The sequence below is a fragment of the Ylistrum balloti genome, unplaced genomic scaffold (genome assembly GCF_031769215.1).
Source record: "Ylistrum balloti isolate Yb309-2 unplaced genomic scaffold, AGI_CSIRO_Ybal_v1 Utg370230, whole genome shotgun sequence".
NCBI classification, from domain to species: Eukaryota; Metazoa; Mollusca; class Bivalvia; order Pectinida; family Pectinidae; genus Ylistrum; species Ylistrum balloti.
The window spans coordinates 1,518,766-1,546,513 of record NW_026782190.1 but is presented as its reverse complement, the minus strand read 5'-3'; the positions used below and the strand labels follow the sequence as shown (position 1 = coordinate 1,546,513).

Here is a 27,748-nt window from a genome sequence, read left to right as displayed (position 1 = left end):
AATGCGTGTATTGGCAAGACTGCTGAATTAAAACACCGGATTGCTCTTAATCGGGCAGAGCACCACTTTGTCATGCTGGCTGCAATCATGACCTTGGAAGAAAAACGTATCATGTAATGTCAATACACATTAATAGGTAACATGCAATGCGTCTACTTCCTTCTAACCATAAAACCGTGTACAGATAAAGGATACCGGAAGTTTGGAGACATTTTTTGGCATTACATGTCATATTGATACACCATTCGAAATCCCATTATTATCTAAACTAAGAGAACGTCTCTTTGTTCGAAATACTTATCAGTAAGTATTGCTCCGTACGGTACACTGAAGTCCTGAAATCAAAGATAGAATCATGAACTAAGGTAATACATAGCATTGTGTCATACAGCATTTACATTAACAGAGATATGTATCGGTACTTTAGTATTTTTAACATCCGGGAAAACCTTTACGGATCTAGAGCCATCGAGTTACAAAAACATACTGGAAATCCTTTGAAAAGGAAAACGTTTGATGAATCGCTCTGTATATTGACAAATAATAATAGCAATTCTACATGCACGTTATCATCATTTTTTTTACTTACTGTTTGGATATATATTCAAGCCATCGTTTATCTGAATGAATTCTTATAAGTTTTTAACCCGTAATACGATTTGCAGGTCAACGTTTACGCACATCGATATGGAAAAGCATCCGAAAAACCACGAACTGTTATCTTTCAATAATGTCATTTCACGACATTCTTCGCATAATGGGACGTGTGCCCCTCTCATCTCGATTTCCACTTTTGTTTCGAATACTCGCCTCCGATGCTTCAAATTTAGGCTCTTAGCATCATTAACGAGCCCTAGAAGGACGACACAGAAGTATGAGGTAGCATCATTGATGATTCCTAGAAGGACGACACCGAAGTTTATGTAGCATCATTGATGATTCCTAGAATGACGACACAACTGTATGATCAATGTTTGGCTCTATTGTATCTAACTCTAAAGTTTTATCAAAAGCTGTTTTTTTCACTTGCGCGCCTTTTGCACAATCTTTGAAGGCATTACTCTATCCTATAATAACCTAACGATTCTAGGTAAACTCAGATCTTCATGACGACACTCGGTACACAGGAAAGACAAGATTGAACATTATCTTCTATCACTAATATAAGAACAGCTATTAGCTAATATCTTAAAGTAGTGTTAATGTATGTTTGTAAGCGAAACCCATTGCCAGGATTGGCTAGAGAAAACGTAATGTATAATGGCGTAGGATGAAGCTGCAAATTATGATACATATGAGATTCGTGGAATGCAAATTATGTTCGGCTATAACACTAAGCTAGGACATTAATTTATCCATGGTAACTATTACCCGTGAGAATGCATATATTCGCTGCCGCACCAATTTTTGTATTTTATCTCCTGTCTTTATTTACATTCACATCCGAGCGTTAACTTAACGTTTTAGTTGCGATATGTGTCATGTAGAATAGTAATAAGCAATCGGAACATTTATTTGTTTCCTTCTCATTTCAATAGGATTGAAATGCAGTGTATAACCGTATTGTAATCATTGAGTTAAGAAAATACACACTCACACCTTCCCAATTGTAAAACGTATTTTTCATATCTATCTCCTTGCAATTCGCGACGTTTCGTCTTGACGAGTCGTACAAAATAAGAAGATATGTTCGTTTTGGTTTACCTACAAATACATACCGGTTACTCGTCCATGCCAGTTAATTTCCCAACCATAATAGTTTTCAAGTGATCTTCCAATTCTTCCATGGAATTGTTATTCATTTGAAATGTCGATAGTCTTATTATCTGCTTTACTGCTTACACGAAAAAGTTTGGTCTTATCCTTATTTAGGACAGTAAAAACACCCTTCAGATTAAAAACTACCCGACTGTTTTTTCATAGTTGTAGGCCCTTAGAATTATGCCTGCTCTCCCTGTATCACGACTCGTAAAAAGCGAGTAAATTTGGAATCTAATCTCCTTTTCCTATTTAGATCTCCCTTGACATCACAACTCATGGTCGGCCTCAAGTTGCAGCATGCTTTGTGTGGTGTCCCTTGGTCGATACGTACCAAGGGAAAATTTCGAAAATCATATTACAAATCTACAACTTCTTTTTGAAATATTTGATATAGTCAAAATTATTGACTATCTGAAAGGTTTGCGGCAGGTTGAATGAGATATGACTTACTATGGCCACTTTTTGTCGATACTAAACAGAAGCTCTAAAAATGGTAGCTACATTGTACCACTCATTGCCAACGGACACAGCCTTTTTTACTTGCAGGGCAAGCAAGCGATAAAATCATATCACATGTCTAAAACTTCTTTTTGAAATATTTGATATATTCCAAATTATAGAGTATCGCCAAGTTTAACAAGATGGGAATTCCATAGTTAATGTGTTAAGCTTTATTTGTGAGCGTTTCAACATTGGCCGTTTACAGTGTCCATTTGCTTGATTTCGTTAAGTTTTGGATCTTTTTGTCCGCAATAGATCTGCCTATGGAAATTAAATAGTAATGTTCGTCAATATGGTATGGGTTTAGTATCCTGCTGGGTGCTGGTTAGCATACTTCAATGTGGTATAAAGTTGGCATCATTGCCAAACTATCGCAAGGGGGCTCACATGAATATATCGGAGACACCCCCCCCCCCCCCCCCTCACACACACACACACACACACACACACACAAAACACGTGCATTTACTTCACATGATTAGGGATGCCATCAGTAGATCAACATAGTTGTTGCTATGACGTTAATAAATTAACAATAAACAAAACCATGCCTGAGCTTTCTTTGTTGCACTGGGTCAATTCAATACGTTTACTTGTTCAATTTGTGGCCCTAATGACCTTTTGCTGTGTTGATGAGACGAAGAAACTGTTTAGTTCGCTCCTTTGCTGCATACATTTTAGGATGATATACACAGCGATGTAGATGATACGTGTTAATACGTAAAAAGAATAATATCATGACATGCTATTCGAGCTGGATGTCATTTTACTTGCATTATGACAAAGGCTTTTTCCTCTCCCTATATTTGTATGCCTTCTCTCCAATGGCAAAAATATGAGTTGTATGTTTGATATTTCGGTATATACGCTAGACATACGTGTTTAAATGTCAATTTTGTCTTCCTGATTTAAAATAACCAACAGAAGAGTGAGTGACAAAGGTCCTGCCCACCAGACTTATAGAGCATCAGTAATGAAATCCTCGGAAACATCGAACTAGTACCTCAATATAGTTAGTCGTCCCTAATTCAATCTTATCTTGTAGGCCGAGAGCGCAATGCATTGACGACATATCATATTGTCAGGGGTAAGTGATCGTTAATGTTATTGTAGTGAGCTCAGACCAATCGGACTTGAGAGGTTACATTCGTATATAAAAATACGGAGTTGTGGGAACTGTTCACGCACTGTACCTAGATTAGGAGAGCGCATTCTGCTGACAATATATTCTAAATAAAACTCCGTGGAGAGACTTGTAACAGGTTGTAGGTTGTCCGAAGATTCGCATTTGGTAATGAATTGTCTGAGCGCTAGACGATAGAGAGGGATTGATGTTACTGAAGTATGAACTAGGGAAAGTCACACGGTTGTTGCTCAATCTGATGGCAGCGTATTAAGTATGTTTTTGGAAATTAAATCTCTAATAAACGGCACAGCGGTTATGAATAAAACATAATTTGCATAGTGGGAGTTCCGATTGATGATTGCTTAATGCCTGATTGTCAACTCTGTATTATAAATGAATATCCTCGATCAGACATAAATTTAACTGTTACCCTAAATAACTTGCTGACCTATTTTATCTCTTTCAAAGTATCATTTAAAAGGCAGTTAAAAATAAATTACACAATATCTTAATATCCCCAGAGTCTTTTTCCCGTACATATTGAGGAGCAGATCTCGAGGTTCTTCTGTGTGGATATCGCTCATTTATTACATAATGTATGGATAAGCACGCAAGTCGAACTAGAAACATCCATGATGCTATTCATAATAAGTAAATTAGACTGGTGTTATATACCTTCAGTCTAATGCCGTCCGCGAGAAAAAAACAACTAGAATCAAACATTCCATCCTACCTATAATGACCTTTTTTGAACAAAATAGATATTTTTAGGTTACAACTTAACAACTTCTTCAACAGTCAGATTTGACTAATCACTCAATGAAGCCGACAAATCACACTGGATCCATGATGGACAACCAGCAGCAGACTTGTGGAGAACAAAATAAGATTGAGGCAGCCATTTTGTTTCGCTATTTTCATTCAAATTTAACTTTTTTTTTTATTATCACTATCGATTTTTGTGTGTAATACACTAGTGACAAATTTCCGGAAGAACATTGTTGACATTGTGACAAACATATAAACGTAGCATGATGTATGTGCACCGCGTAAAACAAGTTATTTCTCTTCAATCATATGAAAATGTCAAAAACGTACTTCCGAACTGTTTCCCATGTTTATATCTGTTTCTGACAAGTATAACGATGCCGTGAATAGTAGATTTGAAGAAAACAGCGTTGGCGAAAACACGTGAATGGTTCAGCATCTTTTCTACGATTGTAAAAATTTGTCGGTTACAAACTCCCTGAGGATAAAGGACAGATTGATATTTAGCAAGACTAAACACAACTTTACAATGAACTGAAGCTGGACAAGACGTGTTTATTTTACTGGTTTCTATTGTCATTCATGTTTTCTAAAAAAAAAACTCGATGCTTACCAAATTTGTGTACGTCATTCCGGCACACTTAGCAACCGCCTCTAAGGAGCGTATATGTTGATAGCTACATCTGTCTCATATGTGGTCAGTTACATAAGATTGTACAAAAGAGACAAGATAATGGAATCGCATCCTGCAATACAAATAATATACAAGGTTAACTAAAACGATATTGGCAAATGTAAATAAAACTGCATCATACAACTGAATAGTCCTTTAAAAACTCTTGAATTTTGCTCAGGGCTAAATCATTGAGACAACAAAAGGTTCAATTCATAAATATTTGGCCATACGGTAGGAACCATCAATTTCAGTATGAATTTTATTTAAAAATAAAGAAAGTTAAAGATAAAGAGAGATCAGTCCTGAAGTTGTTCAAGGAGAATAAGACCAGGTGTCCATAAAAGTCAGTATTATCGACGACACCCACTATGTAAAACTTGGTCAATCCAAGTAAGTAATGTCACGTTCTCAAATTAGAGCAATGTATTCAATTACGGAACTAACAAGCAATCTAATGAGAATCAAACAGGTCCAGCTTCATATCGCACTAATAGATACAAGACTTTTCTATTGGATCACTATGATGACCTTCCTAAAAATAAATCTGCATCTTTTGAAACCCAATGTTACGAGTATTTCCGTCAGGTCAGCTGACAACTTCTTGTACAAAAGCCGTCCATGAATATCGAATCAACTTCGACATGTAAACACTACGAATGCAGTCCAAAATTTTATATTCTTCACTGCGGGTTCCGAGTCGTCATTCATTTCATCGAGTTGTACAAACAGAAAAAATTACATAAGAGTGCCTTCTCCATTATGTCTAGTTGGAAGCAGTATCTCTCGAGATGGTCAATATTTTCTTTGCCTCACATGGTGATAAGTTCATTAGGAGTTTAAAAGGAATTAGATTTAGTGTGAAATGGTGAAGTAGAACAACTTTGGCTTCATAACTATCCTTTTACTAAGATACACAACAGACCGACAATATACAGTGTTTTCTTTTAATTTTTCCGAGACTGCCGACATGTCTTTAGTTTTATGTGTTTATTTTCTGAAGTTTATTTTGCTTTTCCTGTTAAATAGATTTCTAAAGCAAATTAAATTGTGAATATCTATATAAACGAATGTACATTCCATAATTTATGCAATCCTTACCTTGCAACTAAATACCTATTAAATATGGCAATTTTTTTATTTATATCACAACCCATATCAGGATAAGATCCGCACTATCAGCGTATTGTATTCTTACATTCTCTGAAAATGATAATATTGAAATTGAAAGTCGATATTTTTGGACAAGCTCCATTACACGTTTTGTAATGATATTTGAAAAGATATATTTTTTCACTTTTCTTTAATTTCAAAACGAAAAAAGGAAAAAAATGATAATCATGACTTACTGCAAACTTAACTATTGACCTTAACATAAGCCGCCTAAAGACGGTAAATGTTCTGTAGCATTTATGCTTTAGTTTGACCAATTTGAAACATTTCGTGGGATAGAATAATAAATGTAGTTATGACTGTGGAATCATGTGACACGATAGCACAAAGCGTGGGCGATAGCAACGGTTGATGATATTACCATTCGGCATTTTGTGACCGAATAATATTCTGTGTATTCTAATGATTTATACACGGATGGTGACCATGATTGTTCCCCCAAAAATGACTAGTTTTATATTAAAGATTCAAGAAGATCTATTCAATTCATTGCGAAAATGCTCAGACGTCTTTCAGATACTTTTTGTCAATATCGTTCGTGTGCGTGGTGTTTTGGTATCGTGCGATGCCACAACTAGTTTATCTATTTCAAATCTCCCCACCCATGCTTGATGTCACTGACGTGTCATTAAAGTCTTTTTTATTGTAAATTTACTAGATATTATATAAGGAACATTATCTGGTTAATGAAATAACACAATATGATATCCTGTGTATATCTATAGAAAAGAGTATAAAACAGAAATTTTGTGATATTTCAGCATGATTATAAAGAAAACAAACGCCACCGTTTCTTTATTGTAATCTTTATATGAAACCAGTAGATCAAATTGTTGAAGGTCATGCGCCGTTCTCACATGCTTGATATACATGTATATGTATATTTTACAAAGGGTAAGTAAGTCTGATTTAAGGCATACACCAGACTACCAGGAAACTCCTCGTGCGAAAATGCGAAAACCTTTAACAAACATGTCAGTTGTTTGAGTTTTAGACAGTTTAAAGTTTATTTGATGCATTTCAGATAGATCGGGAATAAAATCCCTTCAGACGTGTTTTGAGAGAGGATAAGAATAAGACTTTTACCTATCTTTAAGGTCTTATCGAATGTAAAGGGCTACCTACTATGAAATCTTTATATTGTACATTTTTCCTAACCGGAGTAAATTTTCATAACGTCTCTTCAAATCCATTACTAGTTCTAAGGAAACAAATCTGCATAATACGGTGAAATTTCTTATCTGTATTTAATGCAATTATCACTAAATTTGTATGGAGATATCGAATCCTGGTACATTGTAACTCATACCCTTTCACTCTGTTATATCGTTTCTTCCAGTGATTCTTTAAGCGTCTTATCTTCATACGACCACGACTGGTTCGAGGAACGAGATCAATAAATCAATGGAACCAAGAGTAATGGTTTGCTTTTGTTTGTACTCAGCTTAACACCTTGGTAGCATCTAAAGTCATATCAGAACAGATTGTGTAAAGAAAATGCTCCAATTAATAGTGAAACTTTAAAACTTAACGTTTCCAAGAAAATGACATATTCATATAGCTTTGTATTCTTTATATAACCCAGGCTTAAGAGAAGCAATTGGATCCTCTGTAGGTACATCAGAATATTCACTTCGAATCATAAATAACGGGAGTTTAATAAAAGAAAACATATAACTACATTGTACATAGCATCTTGTAATAGACACTTGAAATTCAAAATAACTTCGAAAGATATCTGTATTTTTACATGGTTGTTCCGAAGATTGCAAATATTCCGTTCTTTAAATCATATTTATGAGTTACTGAAGAAGTGACACTTCAGATATACAACGTAGTTTGATAAAGTCACGTTTAATTTATCACCCAAAGTCGAAACCTTTTAGAGTAGCATCATGTCCATATATTATTCAAGGAGAGAAGACATTAAATGAAGATAGGACCTATTGACCACTTTCATCATTTGTCAGTTATTCGGTAAAGATTTATGTGGACGGAATCTATCGGAGACAGCAAATGTGAGCAATACGCCTTGCAACGGTTCCCTGGAGCCTTATGTGCCATTGCGATGGATTACAACGATGTCGACCCTGCCTGACAATAACACGAAACTCGGTGTCGTTTCAATAATATACCCGTCCCCCAAGTCATAGAATGAGGACGTTATTTATGTATGAGGAGTTGTAAAGCTCCTTTTATCCGAAGAAAGTCTAGATAAAACATGGTATTACTTCACCGAGGGCTGTATAATACGGTATATCAGCGTACAATCCTTGCTTTATCGTTCCGAAATCAAATTTAATCAGGAACGGACCTATTTGCATGTGAAACATTACACGAGTCTTAAACACGTGATTTGTTAAAGGATATTAGTATGCATTGGAAAAAGCTTTAGGGGTGTGACAGGGTTCAAGGCCATTGATCGTGTTTCGCGACACGATCAATCATTGCTGATAGGTTATGTGTTATTATTATAGAAATCTAATGTTCCCCTTTGACCGTTATTAGCACATTCTCTTCTATCAGTCAATCTGTCTCTGATCATGCTACTTTCATCGCTTTTACAAACAACAAGTGCCTACACGTGTGCCATCATTTTGGCACTTGAGCAAGTTAATTCATTCCGCAAAGGAGCATGTTTTGTCTGCTTGACTGGGTATATAGTTGACTTAAGCGATGACTGGAGGTATGCGAACACTGGAGTATAATATAATGAACGTTTTCAGATTATCACTACTTGTATATTTAAACATGATTTTAATACACCGTATAAAGTAAATATATATGTCTTGTCGATTACGATAGTTTTGAAAATGTTGTATTGTAATTAATAATGAATGCATTTGCGTTTTTGAGGCCCTTGTGATGCAAACCCGCTGATCCAACTATGAAAACGAGGAAACTAAATTTGCAATCTGACTTTTCTCCTCTTCCTAAGCGACTAAGTGTCTTTCTAGACATTGCCTCGCTTTTGGCATTTAGTTGAGCGTTCACCTTTTCGTGAAAGGTTTTCGCACTTGCCTCCTAGCCGAGACATAGTAGAGTCTTTATAAATGGTACTAACTACTCCTCGTTCAACGATCAGTAATGTTGCAGTGTAAAGAATAATTTACCCATTGTCTGTAGCTTACCTGGTTTGGTGTCCTGTTGAATGTTCGCAGCAATATAGTTCAGTGTGATACCACTATAAATTCAGTCGCAGTTCCGCAATATCACAAGGAGACTTAAACAAAAAAGCAGCCTCTTCAAACAGAGGCACTCAAATCATAGAAATAACTATAGATGTTGATTTGACATCAGAGGGGCATTACTGTATTCAACGCCAAAAATATGCTGTATTTTTTCAGTGATGAAAAAAACATGCATTTGAACAGAAAATGCATGTATTATATCTAAACATAGTCTTTACTACTATGCACTTGACTAATGCATCAGCTTTATTCCGATAACACGTGAAATCACAGACATACCTCAACATGGGGACTTAAGTTCACGCATTATGACCACGTGTGTCATGTAAACGGAAGTTGCAATATGATAATTAAATTACCTCAAGTGGTGACAAAGACATATATGTATATAATGCCGTTATATGAAGTGGTTACAGGAGTATACTAAAGTGTCCATGCCTGAATGCTAGCGAGTGAAACTTCGTGTAAACTGTATTACCAACACTAGTATCGTTCACCGGAAGTGAGGCGGTCCCGGTTGCCGTCTTCTATCTTTAAACAGCTTCACTAATATCAAATGTTTTGTTCTTTATTTCTTCACTGATTCAGATTTTAGCGAATTAGAGCTAACCTCGTGACAGCGAATCAGTGAGTTGTCACAGTTAGCCATTTGTTTTGGAGTCGTCAACTATAAAAACACTAATGCGCATGTTCGAATTTAAACTCACCGCTGGAATTAATCTTTGTGTTTCTGGTCAAAATAAACACTTCCAAGGTTTTGTTAATTTTAGAACTTTGGGTTACCTTTGAACACTAACTGTAGTATTAATGTAAAGTTAATTACTATCAATATTTTTAATAACATACAGAGTTTTCATTTAGTTTTATTTGTATAACTTGAAATTGCTTCTTTGGTGAAATGTTCTTTTAAGCAAAATTCAAACTTGTATTGCAATTTTAATTTGTAATAATTTCCTTAAGCCTGAACACGGTTCAATTGGGAATTGCATCTGTTAACTCTATCTAGTGTTCATCTACTTTCGCTTAATTGTTCCCGGCTTCTATCTGAGGCAAAACTCACTTTATGTCATTATCTAGGCAGTAACACGGATGTTGAAACCGCCACCAATATTGTACCCTCAAGTTAAAAAAATACCTTAGAAAATTTGTTTTCATTTCAATTTCTATATCAGTCTGTTAAAGTGCCTTTGATGCCATTTAACTCCGATCTGACTCTGCATTTCAAGCGCAATTGCCAAACATAATAGATTCATAAATGAAAATCGTCAAGACGTTTGTGTACATGTATTAATACTTTTTTTTTTCACTTAAGATACGCCGTTAAGATAAATGATATATATTTCAAGTTACACCTAAATTTCCTTAATTTCATGGTTTTGAATACCAGTGATTTGATAATTATTTGTATCAAATTACAGGACAAAGATTCAGCATAGGTCTCCACTGGACTAGTAAACAAATTCAACATGGCAGTTTACCCTAAGCCTTGAAAATAAGACGTGGTTTAGTTTCTTTAATAGGAAGAAGATGTAGATTCATTTAAGTAAAAAAACTAATGAACCTGATAAAAAAAGTTAAGATCTACGTTAAAAAACGTTGATAGCCATATGCTTGTCAGTGAGGATTGAACACACTGAGAGAGATAGATTGAGAGAGAGAGAGAGAGAGAGAGGGTGATATATATTAACCAGGGATTATTAGCTGTACCAATGTATTTTGCCTTACAGGCCTTCCATGATAAGAGTATTCGCGATACCTCACAAATCTTAACCCCCTATCAATGGTATCACACATCTTACCTTCCTATCAGTGATACTACACAAATCGTAGCCTCCTATCAGTAATACCACACAATCGTAACCTCCTATCAATTTACCACACCATCGTGACCTCTTATCAGTGATACAACAGAAATCTTAACCTCCTACCAATGATACCACACAATCTTAACCTCCTACCAGTGATATCACACAATCTTAACCTCCTACCAGTTGTACCACAGAAATCTTAACCACCTATTAGTGATACCACACAATCTTAACCTCCTACTAGTGATACCACACAATCTTAACCTCCTACCAGTGGTACCACAGAAATCTTAACCTCCTACCAATGATACCACACAATCTTAGCCTCCTACCAGTGATACCACACAATCGTAATCTCCTATCCGTGGTACCACAGAAATCCTAACCTCCTACCAATGATACCACACAATCTTAACCTCCTACCAGTGATACCACATAATCGTAATCTCCTATCCGTGGTACCACAGAAATCTTAACCTCCTACCAATGATACCACACAATCTTAATCAGCGTTATAGCTATTGGATAATAATTTTTGATACCATAGTAAGTGACAAATGTGTCAAATTCTCGACGGCTGAGCTTGCATGATATATCTAATTAAAAACTTAAAACATCGCATGTCATGTCGAATTAGTTACTTCGGATTTTTTTATTGTAATTTCCGTTTGGTATTCGACTGACTGTTTAAAGAGCTACTAGATTCACAAGTCCGGATGATTGATTAATTGATAAACCTTTTGGCAGTAAGTTTCCACCCGGTAGACATCCTTATGATATCAGCTCATGATCGATAATGATCTCTACTGAAACCAAATTATATATCTCAACGAAACATACTCGTATCTTAAAAAATCCCTATTGTCATTCAGAATAATTCACCCTAGTCAAATAATCACGTGACAGAGTAAATGATGTCCAAACTACGAGTTTCTGTATAATCAATACATTTTCTTCGCTCATTATATCTCACACAATGCCACGCCTTCTGACAGGGATCACCTGTATAACAATATATGATATTAGGATAAAAGTTTGTATAACACAAACCTTAGAAGATTAGAATATGACGTTTCAATGACTACATAGTCATCGTTATTAGACAAATGTGAAGTCATGATGTACGTTGTAGATAGTAAGGAATCGATCAACGTTTTCGGTTTTACTCTGATATATTATGCGTTAAGGTTGAAAAATAGTGCGATGAGATTTTAAACAGAATATCGAAAAAAATCAATATTACAACAATGTACTAGGGACGATTCGGCTACGCTTTATTAAACACTTGGCCAGTTGTGCTCCAACGCATCATGGTTTCACCAGCAGACAATGGAAAAGTCACAAAAATGATTATACTTAAAGGCGCCAAAAATATAAAAATCTCCAACAACCCTACAAAAAAAAAAAAAACAAAACAAAAACAAAAACAAAAAAAGAAAGAAGAAACGGAAAAAAAAGTTATCATCAATAATTTTTAAAAAACGCCGGTTAGCTGTTATATCAAAACTAGAGCAAAAAAATAAGATCCCAGAATCATGATATAGAAGCTTGTGTAGCTGATACTCTCATTCATTTTCTTTACTTTTCTAATACAGTTATACATGCCGCCAACTATCACACAATTTATTTCCAAATAATCACCTTAATAGATTATGAAATAAAATACATTTAATAAAGAACGATAAAAATGTTCACTATCGCTACCGACCCGAGAGACACCCTTACACACATTCAGCATATGCACTAGAGTACATGTAGGATTCCGAAGGGAAATTTATCATCTGTTTATTCCTTTTACTACAACACACCAATCCACTTAAAACTAACTTGTAATCACACTCATTTAGGTACGTTACAATTGTAGTGTACCTAGAGAAATAAAAGGACAAAAGGAATTTTAATTAGATTATACACTGCACAAAACCTTCCGAGGAAATTGAAACATATAAATAGTGAGGGTATATTAATAAGGTGAAACAATGAAGGCATATTTACAATATATATAAATATTGATGCCATCTGCTTGACAATGGAGCTTATGGGTAATGGTTTCTTTTCGGCGTCGTTAAAATACCGTACATTATTTTCGCGGGGAGGATATTCTCGCTATTTCGCGATACATTAACGTGATCGCAAAAATCTAATTCGTGAAATAATGAGACACGCCTGTATAAGATATCAAGTTTATATCCATATTACGAAATTATGATTGGTTGAAATACGATTCGACCGTTTTAAAGGACAATCGCGAAATTTTGACTCATGGAAATTACCATGGTATGATTCCAGTAAAATGGCGCTGTACAATACTACCTAGGTCTGCTCCTTTCTCATAGGACACCGTCTTCAAACAACCTAAATGTTTCAAAATAACGTTACAATTCTGGCCATGGTTTTGGTTTTCGTTAAATTCTGTCATATCTTAATCTAAATATCACTATCGCCAATACGGTGCCGCTAAAATATACTTTACTATCTGTATGTGCAGTCGAAAGCGCACCTTACGCATGAGTGAGACATTTAATGAGGTGATCGGCCATGTGTTACATGTCACGTTAAAGTATTACTTTGACGGAACGTGTCTAATACATGTACATTTGTATGGATTTGAACAGTAGTGTAAAAGGCAGACGCCCGATGCTTTACCGAGGGTTAGACGTCAGTTAGCTCCTCCGAGGGTAGATATTTCTCTTTCTCCCACCATTCACAGCCTTGTCTCTCACTTTAGCCGGGAAAGATCAGCCTGTCAACCCCTAGGGGGAGATAGCCTCGTGACGATTAGCACGTGCTAAACTGGAAGTTCGGGTAAACAGACATCGTCTGCTAGCTATCGGCATCCTGAAGCAAATCCAAACTTAACATAACAGAATTGGTATCAATCGTGAACTTCAAAGTAGGAAGTGTGGTGAAAGTAGGTGCAACTGGTAGGATGTGGAAAATATTTGACACTTTTCGCCCCATAGGAACATATTTCATGTTATGTCGGCAAGGGTACACTTTGAAGTGACAGCGAGAAAAACAACTGTTTATATATGAAGGTGGTATATATTGCATATGTTGATCCATTTCATTGATATATAATAAATGATATACTATATTGTAAATTATTAATTAATAAATATGATTGATTTTTTAGATCTATATTTATTTGCGTAATGATTTACATGGAAACGGTGAAGTCATGAAACGTGAATGGCGATATTCATGCGCCATTCAGACAATTGTACCGCGGGATTTTTTTCTTTTGACGTCGTGGCGGAAATAATGGGGTGGGAGAAAAAAATCATCCGCTAACCTCAGAGGGTGTGACAGAGAAATATCCAACCCTCGGAACCTCGGATTAGACAACAACAAAAAAATCACCCTTCGGGTTGGAGATTTTTCTGTCACACCTTCAGGGTAGGGGAAGATTCTATTAGTCTTACCCTCAAAGTAGGGAATGATCCATTTTATACCATTTTCCCTCTTAAGAAATAAAAAAGCAAATTAATACATGTGACATCACCAGCGGTATAGTCATTTGCATTTGAGGCCCGGATGACACTTTTTAATGACGTCAATGACCCCAAACTGACCACGACACGTCATAAAAAATGACGTCATTAACAATTACACGAACACGAAATAACACTTCCTGTGCGGGCAGTATAACTTACCTTCACCGGTAGTGTGGATATTTCTGCCCGATGGGGTAGAATAGCAGATCCTGTTGTTCCATTCTTTAATCGGAAAGATCTGAGGCTGTTTGTGTTGCTCTGGAGACTGAGACCAGTTTGTGTTGTCTTGAATGTGTTCTTGGGCAAGCAACTTTGTTCTAATTACTCATGATTAAATGTGACAGGACTCCCGTACCACAAGGAACTCACGTCGTAAAATAACCCAAACATTTCACGCTGCGATACAATCTGGAAACAACGTTATATTCCCCTAGTCAGACGACTTATTTTTGTCTTTATTTCACGTATCTATTAATATCCGCCATAAAAAATAATCGTTTGTGGTTAAATTTTTATTCCTCTATATCACATTCCATTATCCTGTCAAAGAATGTTACAAAACAATAAAACAAAATTTAGAAAGTTTAGCATTTTATGCCAGAAACGTATTTGGTTTGTATGGTTTGTATTAGAAGAAAGGTTTCATAGATAAAATCTGCTGATCCCTTGTTAACAATAATCTGATATCAAATGCAGCAGGCATGCCTTGTTCATTTTTGTTTTCAATTAATCTCACCCACGTCGTTGAAAACTATATCCCACACCTGTCTAATTGCGCGCCAGATTGTTTCAACTAAGCGGAACGTCTATCAAAGTGTTTTCGTTAAGTTTTTTGTTTATACCGACCTCGTCATGCTACTCACTATCTCTTCCATGTATCAACATATGATAGATGTGTCTACTTGTGTGTATCCCAGAGATTAGGGTTAATGGATTGAGTAGACGAAAATATCAGATTATGTTATAATTTGAAGGCTTCTTTGATAATCACATAGATTCATACCAAATCCTCGTAGTTGAGACTGGGATAAGAACGCCGAGATGGTAAAACATTTCTTGTAGACACATCGTACTAAGATGTCAGTCAGCGACCTATATGCGCTAAACATTAGACAAGACGCATGGTTTTATTAAACATAATTACTCTTCGTATTAAGATGTCGTAGACCTGCACAAATTACTTCAGCAATAGCGCTGTTGGCAGATGAAACAGTCTGTCTAACGAATGAGTAAACTCCCTATTGGCGAACACTTCAAAATTACAAGATACAATGCCTTATTTTATATAGATTAGTAAACACGTCGGAACGAATAAATAATTCGTGTACTCTTTTTGTTCACGCTAATACCCACTTAGAACAAACAACACGTAGATGAGAATGTCCGGATGAACATAGCTAAAACGTATTACTACTCACTAGTACTGACAGAATTAAATATTTCATCAGTTTATCTCCAATATCCTTGTTCTTAAAATCCACCAAATGATTTTACCTACATGTATATAAGTGAGCTTGTTTGTAGTTTACTAATATCTAATAGGTATAATTTGCATTAATTCTATTTCTTTCTTTTTTTATACTTTCAGAGTGTTATATTTCACGTTGAGCACCACCCACAACACCCCTGGTATACACAGTGCGTCACCTTCAACTTCTTTCCGACTGCCAAGCATGAACTCGCTTACAATCTCTTCAACATCATCACATTATACGCCCTTCCTCTGCTCATCATATCCGCCTCATACTCCCTAATATTACTCGAAATATCCAAGAAAACACGACAGAGTAGAGGTAAGTTAGTATTTTCCGTCACCGCTTGCCAGGTCTTGGTTCATTTGTATAGTGGCACGGTTACGGTATTCGTATTTACGCTATTTCGAAATCAAGCTCAGTCGATAGGGCGTTAGTCTACGTTGTAATCTTAATCAGTGGGTCTTGGGTGTATAGTTCAATGCTTCCGGCCGTAACGGTTTGTGTTTCTCAGGAAGCGACGGACTCCACGTATATTGTTCATATAGGTAGCTATCGGCTACTTAATGATCACACCTCCTCAAACTGACCCTGACAGTTCATGGGGTGATAAACCCAACAAATTGGTCATCACGTACATGTATTGGAAATTGTGATATCCTTTTTTTAAGTATCTGGTTAGTGCACCTCCCCATCGTTTCGATTTCCTCGGTCGCTCCTAATATCACTAATAATTGTATGATGCTGTTTGATTCATTGTTGAACTATAGTTTATTGAAAGGCGATATTCCCACTGTGGCTTTGTTCAGTCCTGATGGCTTATTTAATTACTAACACCATGCCTTTCCAATCCTGGTTATCAGATCAAACACCAATCACACAGCACTTCGCATTCATCCAATAATGTAAGTTGGCATTTTCAGTCTGCGATAGCGTTTTTGTACATTGAGTTAAAGGTTCTTTATATATATATGTAGATATATATAAGCCCACACGTAAATACTTCATAGAAATAGTGCATACAGTCCATTACAAATAAAATATACAATATTATATTCCTTCTAGAAACCTTCAGTAATACCTTTACTCTGCATCACTGCCTGAGTGAGGGAGGTTATGTCGTCTGTTCCCAATCCGTGAAATATAAAGCTGATTAAAATGTGCTTCATACTCGTTGTTCGTCGCTTAGACATGAACGGGTTTCACAAGGATTGGAAGTCTGCTATCAGTATTCCTTAATAGGGGTAATTGTTATGATACATGTACTATGTATTTCTTATGTCATTTCAGTGTTACGAAACTATAAAAGAGGCCGCCAGTGCCCCCATCTGTCATGACCATCGCCCCCAAATCATATACTTTAGAACTTATACGTGGCTTGCACGTGTTTTGGTCAACGCGACGTTTCGTCCCGAATGTTTTTCGTATGATGTATTTATCGATACGTTTCGGCACGTTTACATGTATATTGTTTCTACTATACAAATGTAGAGCTACATTCAGTAAAGCCAAATAATGAATTAAACTTTATCATACAACTATTTCGTCCATTTAGGACCCACCAGGGATGCTAAGAACCTAGCTTGTGAAACCTGTGAGACGACTGAGAGAAACCAGAATTGATCAAAGAAATGTTAAAAGTTCGGCACGTTAAAAGTACATTTATATTATACCTTTGATGATAGGATTTAACACCGTCTACGAAACGTTAGTGATATACTCTCAATCATATTGTTGCCAATGACTTGCTGCATCGGATAAAGAATTATTACTTTGGACACAAAATCGCAACCGTTTGTACTTTCTATATGTTTGTTTCAACGTTTCAATCGTAAATTTAAACATAAAAAGAACTAGGTGTGGTAATGTTTGTTCCATCACTATATTCATTGCAGTCTCCGCCTTTAGTGTTCCAAACGTGACGGACGTATCAAAATCATCACATTTTACTTTCAGTCGTTGCAAATTTATCATGATAGTAAATCTTGTGTGTAGTCATTGCTGTTTTTAGACATTAACTTGCTTGACGTTGATTTAAGGCATAACTATTTTATTTGATCATTAGCAAACGTTTGCCTCAGGAAAGTTGATTTGTATCAGTATTACACTAAATAATGATAAAGTTATTCTCACGTGAAAGATAATTGGCAATTAGTGGTTAAAGGAATATGAGGAGTTAACTATAGAATAAACATGTGACCCGATCGATGACAGTCTCCGATATCACCCGCTAGGTACACCAATCCAAATCATCAGAAGAAATGACGAACTTATTAGCGAATAGCATCTTTCAACACAAATATAGAATTGAAGCAGAACGTAGTATTGAATTCATTAAAACGCATTATAAAGCTGTTTCTAGGTCTCGACAGTGATGCTGAAAGCTGGAATTGTTGAGGTCTAGAAGGGGACTCAGGAATGTAAAAAAACAAAACAAAAAAACTGGTCGAATGCTAAATAAAAAAAAGACAAAAACAAACAAAAAATGAATAGTATCGAGAAAAAAATCGCATCTGATCATTTTAATCGCCATGTCCATGAAGACATATTATGTACCGTGCCACTGTACATGTGATTTAAAACGTAACTGGAGGTTATGGAAGATAGCGGAGTTTACAAGCAAAATCTACCTGCAGCAATCTCAACGCCCTTGCTATAATATATATATATATGTGGCGATATGATGTTATTTTTTTAGTCAATAGCCTCTGAGTAGGTTGGGATTAGAGAGAAGACATCGTACGAAGATCACGGCTATACGTAACCATGCGTGGCAGGGTTAAACATCATAAAAGTGCAACTGTGAATTAACACACATCACAATTTTGTGGTCATCCGCCCCTGGTCTTATCACATCCATTTAAGTTATCGATACCTTTCCTAATGGGTAAAGTATGTCAAATTAAGAACCGGATTTAACACTCACACCACTTGTCATGCTCTATGAAGTCTTATCAGGGATGGCAGCTCTTCATCATATGGGTTTAATTGTCTTTATGAAGCCTAGTAACATCATAACATAACATTTATCATTCATCATCCGGTTTGTACAGTACCTAATTGATAAAAACACATTTCTATTTTGATTGAATTGTTTTATAAATTTGGGGTAATAATTGTTTATTTGTATCAGGCATATATATACAATGTTTTTAAGTGGTAGTGAATGAAGAAAAAGAAGTACATTTTGGAAGAGTTTTCAGCTTTATTGTAAAAAGTTCTTTTAGGGACGTTTAATCAACTGAACTATGATAAAATAATGTATATGGTAATGAAAACTATTATTGTGTTTTTCAGAAGAAACCGGTTTATCAGCGAAGGCTCGAAGTCGATTACGTCGCTCATCTATGGGAAACATACGTCGAGCACGTACACGGACATTAAAAATGACTTTAGTAATAGGTAAGAGGGTTTTCACTATTAGAACTAACGGCTACCATATAAAATCTGATTTAGTGTTTTGTAAAGTTAAGCGTATAATTCAGTCCACAGCTATAAAACAAACTGAGGTGTATTGATATAGAAAAAAAATGCAATTTTAATTTTTCGTCATCAAACGTGTATGAAAGAAGTCCAATAAGATAATGACACGAAACCACTAATTACCAAACTGAAAATCATGATAAGTGATGTCTTAAGTTTTAAATACAGAAAGAGTCGATGTGTGAATTAATATGTTATGTTAGGTCTAATTTCAAAACAAGGTACAGTATATTGTGTTATCACATTGTGTAAACATTGTATTGGCACTGGTTAGACTGTATTGTCTTCATCTTAAAACATGTAAACCGACTTCGTGAGCCTGTTGCCATCAAACCACTGTGTTAACGTTTAATATGACTATTAGTTATATGTGATCGAATTATAACGACATTGGGGATAATTGAGTTTCGGAAACTAGATACTTGTTACTTATATTTAGTTATGATATCAAATGCTTTAACATATTTGCTTTCAGCGTCTAGCGCCAATATCGGTTGAAAATGTGCTTCTCATATTGATTTAAGGCGCGCGTATAAGGCTAAGATACTGTTAATTCTGGTAATAATTACGCTTAAATGACCACTATCTTCTTCCTAGGCATATGTAAAAGATAATTCTTCATAATGAAAACCGCAATTCATTTAATCTATATCAAATGGTAATGATTATATTAATCGAACTGATAGTACCATAGGGAAAATAGAAGTCAAACCCTCATAAACAGTTAAATATAGTTTAGATCTACATTTCCCTATTCTCAACTTTCCATTTCTGGATAGCAATAGCCCTGCATTCTCGGCGTATGGTGTTCACATGTCAAAGTTGATTAGAAATTCAATGGCCTGCTTCCATTATCAAGATTTTCGTGAAAGAAGTTGTCAACTGATGGACAAACTCGGTGGTAACACAGGGTTTCAATAGATGCAGGTTGTTGGATATTGTGGGGATGTTTTACAATCAGCTTAGTTAACCTATACTCTAAATATTCTATTTCGTTGTTCGATATGAAGTTGACGTGTTTGACGCTCATCGGTTCCGCTATTTACCTTGTTTTCGTTAGAGAACGCGAGACATCTTACTTGGATTGACTAAAGTGTACATGGCGGATGTCGTCGATGAAGCTTTTTCAGAAGTCTCCGTGTTAATCTTAGATTTGTTCATATTTTGGCCTGGTTTTATGGAATTTGAATTATGATTATATTGACGTATCTTCTTGATTTGTTTTTTGGCCAGTTGAATGGATGAGATGTCAACAAACAGATATGATTTGATTAGATGTCGTACTGTCGTATCCATTTAAATCAAAGTTGTTTAAAAACGTGTTGTCAGGATAGATTTCACCATCCATCATCAGTTATTTAATATAAAAAAGTTTTGGGAACATGAATTCATTAAAAAGTAACCGCTGAGTTAAGAGTCGATAGTGTCTTCATATCTGCGCATTTCAAAGAGATAAGATTACGTGAGAAAAGTTCCAAATCAAACAAATAAATATACATTAGACGAAATCATAAATATTTTCGAATTTCTGGTTGACAGCATTTTCGTCGAGTAAGATCTTCCAACAGGCTATCGGAATACATATGTGAGCATTTGTGCCCATGTTTTGGGCTGACTTGTTTATGTTGAAATACCAGGCTGAATTTATCGAAGATCTTATAAAAACACGTCATAAAGGTCTCGTGAAGTCATTCAATTTCACTCGCAGATAAAGTGATGATGTTTTGAGCTTAAAATAACAAGAAAGCTATTGACTACGTCCATCGTGCACTTACAACCTCCAGAATTGGAAATGAAGACAGTTTTCCACCGAGCTGTATAAACGTGCTAATTTCGACTACCCTATTGCGAATTTTTATATTTGAATTGCAGCTCTCCTGCACCTCTGTTTCATGTCGCTATTGATTTGTTCTCAGTACGAGGATTGTCGTGCAAGATGTTGGCATATAACAGACCAATGTACATTACATACATTATTGTAATCACTCATACTTAATATGGTATAACAGGGCCAAATGTTAAAATTGTGACGTCATAATCTTATGGCGTTATACGCATTATGAGATCGTCAAAGAAAGAGATATGTAGAATGAGAAAATTGATTATTATAATCTTATGCTAATAAAGTACTGTTTACACGAATGTTTACAAAATCTCCAAGTTCATCAGAAACTAAGGAAAATCGTCACGAATAATACCTCTCCAGAGGATCGATGAAATGAGAAACGGTACTTGTTTTATAAATCTCATATGAATGGAAATCTGTGTAACATCCTATATATCCACAAAATTCATTCTGACAATCACAATTCATAAATAATGCGGCGATATCGACCCTTTAGGCCTCTTGTTACTGTGATCGTTTTCCGTTGAACAACGTCATTCCAGCCAATTCACTTGATATAACATAACTTAATATTACAATTTACAACATCATGATTGTATAAGCCGTTTCCAAAAATAATTTGAAAATCGTCCCTTTGCCAAAAAGCTATCAATTCTTCAATTTACAGCGATATTTTTCGACACGATCGGATTATTTTTGCCTTTTTCAAAAACAAATTGAAAATGATTACTTATTAAAGCAATGTTGAAAATAAATCTGGTTATAATAGTTTTTGGAGAGCAGAAATTGATTATGATGTAAAAATGTCAGTTATGTAAACAGAATTGATGGTTTGCTAGGATTCTTTATCATTCTGTAGGCGTCAATAATCAGATTAATTTCCACACTGAGAGAAGTCAGAATCTATTTGATCATTCAATACGCGAACCCTCAAATATGATATTTGAATCTGAATTAAGACTCGCAAGTGTTTGTGAATAATCTTCACATAAAAATTTGAAGGATAGTATCTTATAATAAACAATGTTTGATTTCATTTTGGACATTACCATCTAAGCTTTATGCAAACAAAATTTACACTTGAAACATAAAACAATAACAAACACAATGTCTTTGTTATCACAAGAACAATGAGTTAGTGCATGATGTGATTATGAGTTATTTATACCAGTCAATTATTTATAATTATTATAAGTACAACTGAAAATGTACGTTGCTGATTGATTTTTAGTTTCTTATTTTTTCTTTCTTTTTTGTAAAGAGTTTTACATCCCTTTTCATTTTGAACATGTTTGATTAAATCATGAACAGGAAATGGGCAAAACTTTTTTTGTAATCATTAAGATATTTTCGATATAAAATTATTTACCTCCTAATCGCATCCAGATTTTAATGTTCTCGTCTGTTTTTAATTTCTAAAAGCGAATATGTATTACAGCTATACAGACAGAAAACAGAATAAATCACTTTCATATTTTGATGGATTTATTCTAAATTAAACATTAAATGGTAACAGAAAGATAGAACTGATACACTACATAACTTTCTTACACATCAAAGTAGATTGTAATTTCACGACGATGAATCTATGCCGGAATTGATTTCTTCAGACGATATCGAGTAAGCTTTATGATAGTAAATTGATAAGTATTTGACCTTCCCATTTTTTGCTTTTCAAAATGCATATCAGGTTGTTCGTTTGCTAACTTTCAATGATCATGAACATATTTATCAAGAAGTTACATACACTTTCCATCTGTGTTTCAGTCAGCGTGTTTGTGCTTTGTTGGACGCCTTATTTCGTAATATCTGCCTGGTGGTGGTTTGACAAGTAAGTGGAAGCACTCGGTCTATGTACATGATTTCGTAGAAATAAAAACGCGTGCGTTCTTATTATGTTAAATACATTATTTTAATTCCTATTATCAACTTTATATATCTCAAAAGCAACAGACAGGACAAAAATGACAAACGAACTGGTGAAGAGCAGAAGCAAAAATTTGCATCAATGGATGAGTTACGTCAAATTGGTGTTTAAAGGATGACTTTCCTTCTTCAATATCATCAACTATCAATCGGGGTGATTATACGATGAATCTGCCTGTATAGATTTACCCTGCAGATGCACAATCGATCAAACTATTCGCATAATATAATATACAAATGGGTTTGCTTTTCTTACCTAGTAAAATAAACACAATTAACATTTTTTCCCACTATATTCATAAAGATTTGTTAACGTTGCCAAATGCTTACCTTATTTACCTTAGGCTAAACACTCATCTGAACCATTTTTGTTTAAAGTTTTACCCTTACCGAGAAAATCAAAATCCCTAAATCTGTCAGTTATCTATTTAAGATAAACCTTAATATTATCCCGGAAGAAGTTATAGAATCTCCTGCCGATAGCTCTTGAAATAGCTATAGCGCTGTTCAATTATCAAAGGTCATCAGTTTGTTACACCAAACTATTGCGAGGACAGCAAGTCCTTACCAATACCACAAATATAACTAACATTATATCAAATGTAATGATACCAAACAAATGTGAAAGTTCGTTGTTTTCATTTCGAACAAACATATGCTACTCAAGAAACTTAATGTTATTATATGTTACCATATCCTGCTCAATAATATAAAGTAAAGACGATTGAAAACATTCGGCGTCTTATCTGTGTTTTCAATTCATTCGGTGTTTTATCTTCATTCAGCTGATCTAAATGTGTATATTATGTACATGATCAAAGTCTGCTGATGTTGTTATATGTCACAGCTAATATCCAACGTAAACATCAAACCCTTTATCTTTCGACCCGTTATTGAGATATCAGTCATATTTATTGTGTTACTTTAACATGTCTTGTGAAAAGAAATGGATTTTTTCTCTCAGAATATACACAAAATCGCATTCGGTTGTAAATAACACACTTAAACACTCCTATAATGCTTGAGGGGATGCTCGCCATTCCCGATAATATGGTATTTTCTTCCTTTCAACTAGAACACCCATTTCGATCCGTTTTCTTAAATGATGATGGATGATCGAAAACCATCAACATTTTTCGGTTCATATGTAATCATTGTGTCAAGTACTTTTTCCCTCGTAACCATTCAACACATTTACTCTGTAATTAGCAGGAAAAATAAAAGGAATCTTTTGACAATCAAACAGTTTTACTCATAGTCAAGTCTCATTTTTTTCGTTTTATTTCAGAGATTCCGCTAAGAAGTTAGACCCAAAGATACAGAAAGGATTATTTTTGTTCGCTGTCTCTAACTCCTGCATGGATCCAATAGTTTATGGTAAGTATCCTAATCTGAGAGCTAAATGGTTATTGTACGGTCAGTAGATCTCAGGAAAAGTGTGTATCTTAATTCATAAATAAAACATGTCGCCTGATTATATAGAACCAATATGGTGTTATCCTGTGCTTTACTGTACATGTTATCTATTTTTAAAAAAATACATGAAGTTAAGAGAAATAAAGGACATAATTTTATACAGAATTTGTATCTAATACATAGAAGATATAACTTTTAACAGAACAAAATTATGGAATGTCGTTTTTTCTCCTGTGGTATTTTGCTGTTACTGGATAGACTTGTGTTACATATATATGCTGAATATTCTGTTATTGCTTCCAGAATATGATTTAACTGAAAAATGAACGATATTTTGCCACTCATTCTCATGGCACTCCTGGTGCTGTTTTAAGGGAAAACAACATACATTGACAAAGACCAAATGCCGAATTGTGATTATGACGGACTACTTTAACCTTGCTGCTAATCAGATAAAGCTGATACTTTTAAGTGTTTTTGTGTTTTCCGTTGGTTAGCATACATAACATTGATAATTTGTGTCCATGTTTACAGACCCAACCTTCACAGGCTGCGTGAAATATATAATACTAAACATAGAATTTTGGAATATATGCGATGTACCTATTTGAGCTACATTAGTCACATCCAGTAGATAGTAAATTATATTTTGTTGGAAAAAATATTACTTCTATTCAAATATTAAAGAACAAATGGACTTGGTGTCCATGCAAACATGATTCTTTTTTTGAACACAATACTAGTCAAGCATTGCTGTTAGGTTTAAAAACGTTTCCTGTTTCTGCATTAACTCCGTGAGGTAAAAGTACATACAGTCTTAAACGTAGACGTGTTAATGGGGGTGTTCTATAGCTTATCATTTGTATGGCTTCACAGGGAGGAATACTGTATGTGCCAGTGGGTCTATTTCATCTATTATGTATTCAGAAACATGTGAAAAGCACATAAAACAAACGGAACATAATTAGCTTGACATTTGATCTAATCCTTCATCTCATAAGTCGACGTGATGCTCTTAGCAACTCTTACAGATGATACCTTCTAACCTTTGAGCTATATTGTTGGTTCGCATATGTAGATACCTTGTTGCATGTTTTGATGCTATATGCGACATTCTTGATATTAAATAATGTTTTATGTGTATTTTGGAAGCTTTATTATGTTAAAGAAAAACGAAACATTCTGAAGTTTAGCATAATTGCATGCATTCCCGATGTTCACGATATATATAAATTACAAGGATCACTATATCCGACCATCGAGATAATAAAACGGTTAGGATTGAAATGATGAGTTATACCTCTCGCGAACACACTAGGTGCCAAACAATGCTGAAGTACTTTAAATCACGGAAAAAGAGTGGTTGCATACATGCTGCTTTATGGGCTGACTGCAATGTTGCACAATCCTAGATGTCTAGGTGGAGATAAAAGTTAAATGATCTATTTTGGTTTCCTGTTCGACTTTGCTTCGGATGGAATCTACACGCTGAATCGAGCGAAAAGTTTTTATTCATTTCTTGAAATGACTTAAATCAATACTGACCTAAAAGGATTTACATCCCAGTTATAGGTATATGATTACCTTCGCAAGGTTACCAAAATCACCTTTAATATACGAGTTGCGCGCTACTTTAAGCAAAGGTAACTGAAGATTCTTTACAGCCCGAACGTTTCTGTTACAGGGATGTTTACCACAGCCTTCCGTCGAGAAGCAAGGAAATGGGGTCGTTGGATAAAAGTTCAAATAGGGCTGAAGGCCAATCAGAGATGGTCTAACTCAGTGTAGTCAACCTAACATTGCCTTTGTGACATCGGGCAACAAAAAACACTTACACAAAGTTTACTCTGTTCCAGGAATGTTCACCATCAATTTCAAGAGGGAGTTAGTTCGCTGCTGCTGTTGTTTGAAAACGGCCATGCAACGACAGAAGCTTCGGGGTGAAATTGTACGCTACCAGTCTTCCACCAGAAGAACGCCAGCCAACTTTAAGAATGGTTCCTACTTCAAGGGAAAATTTCAATCAAATCAGTTTTATGAAGATAGTGACGTTGACACAAGCACAGGTCTCAGCAGATTCTCTGGCACTGTTGATTCTCCAAGAACCGGGGCAAATCATACACAAGTGACACCAGGCACTGCTTCGATGTCATCAAAATGTAACAATGAGTCCAGAGCAAATATAAACAATTTCATGACTCTTAAGCTACCAATCGACACCGAACAAAACACTTGACTTGGCAACTTTGTATAAGCTCATCCATTTCTCCAAATTTGATTTTTCGGTTGCATTAATGTACGTGTGTGTCATGGAAAATTTCTTACATAGAAGCGGTTGCCGGAATACAGCTAAATGATTAACGATCTATTCAGCTTACGTTCATGCTGGAAGAAAGTAACCATAAAGTTGACGCTTGGAAAGTGTTGTAGGTGGAATATCATTATCCTATTTACATGTATATACAACATTGTTGTTGGGTAAAATGTTATATATTCGTTGGCAATTATGGGTATCAATTAAAATCAATCTGTGATAGAAAGCAATACTGTAAGCGGATGCTTAATCACAGAAATAATTAATCTTTAACAATTCAAAAATTATACTTATTTAGATATTTTTGTATTTATGAGATATTACTCTCGATTCCTATTTAATTCGAAGATATTCTAGATGGTATTTTTTTCTAGATGGTATTAACAGACTAAAAATGTGATTGTAAACGTAAACTTATGCCTTGGATAGAAAACATAGCAAATGAGAAACACAAACATATGACACATTGTGAATGGTGTTTTTTTCTTACAAGATAAATCTTTCCTATCTATTGATATCATCCCACTAAGAAAGTCAGTTATGAAAGCTTGGTAGGAATGAACTATTCTTCTTTATTTGGTAAATATACAAGATATTGTCAAATCCCCATTGATATCGTCGACTATTGAAATTTTGGGATCTGCGATAATAAAACACAATACTTCCATGTGTTGTTTGAAAATACAAATACTTAAATTTAAGGCTACATGGTACATATCTAGCTAGCACACCATTGTGCAATTCATACTGTTTTAGTTGATGAAATAATTCATGTTATGTCATTTTCAACGAT

General features: G+C 35.1%; 1 protein-coding gene across 1 annotated transcript in view; it reads left to right on the top strand.

Moving 5' to 3' along the window:
* LOC132552005 (adipokinetic hormone/corazonin-related peptide receptor variant I-like) overlaps nucleotides 1–27,052 on the top strand; it is an 89,720-nt gene extending 62,668 nt beyond the window's left edge. Inside the window, exons 2-6 of the mRNA XM_060216150.1 lie at nucleotides 16,087–16,291; nucleotides 19,268–19,372; nucleotides 23,067–23,130; nucleotides 24,514–24,602; nucleotides 26,498–27,052. Of these exons, the coding sequence (XP_060072133.1) occupies nucleotides 16,087–16,291; nucleotides 19,268–19,372; nucleotides 23,067–23,130; nucleotides 24,514–24,602; nucleotides 26,498–26,877 (843 nt within the window). The 3' untranslated portion in view covers nucleotides 26,878–27,052. The remainder of the gene's footprint in view (nucleotides 1–16,086; nucleotides 16,292–19,267; nucleotides 19,373–23,066; nucleotides 23,131–24,513; nucleotides 24,603–26,497) is intronic.
* The last annotated feature ends 696 nt before the right edge of the window (nucleotides 27,053–27,748 follow it).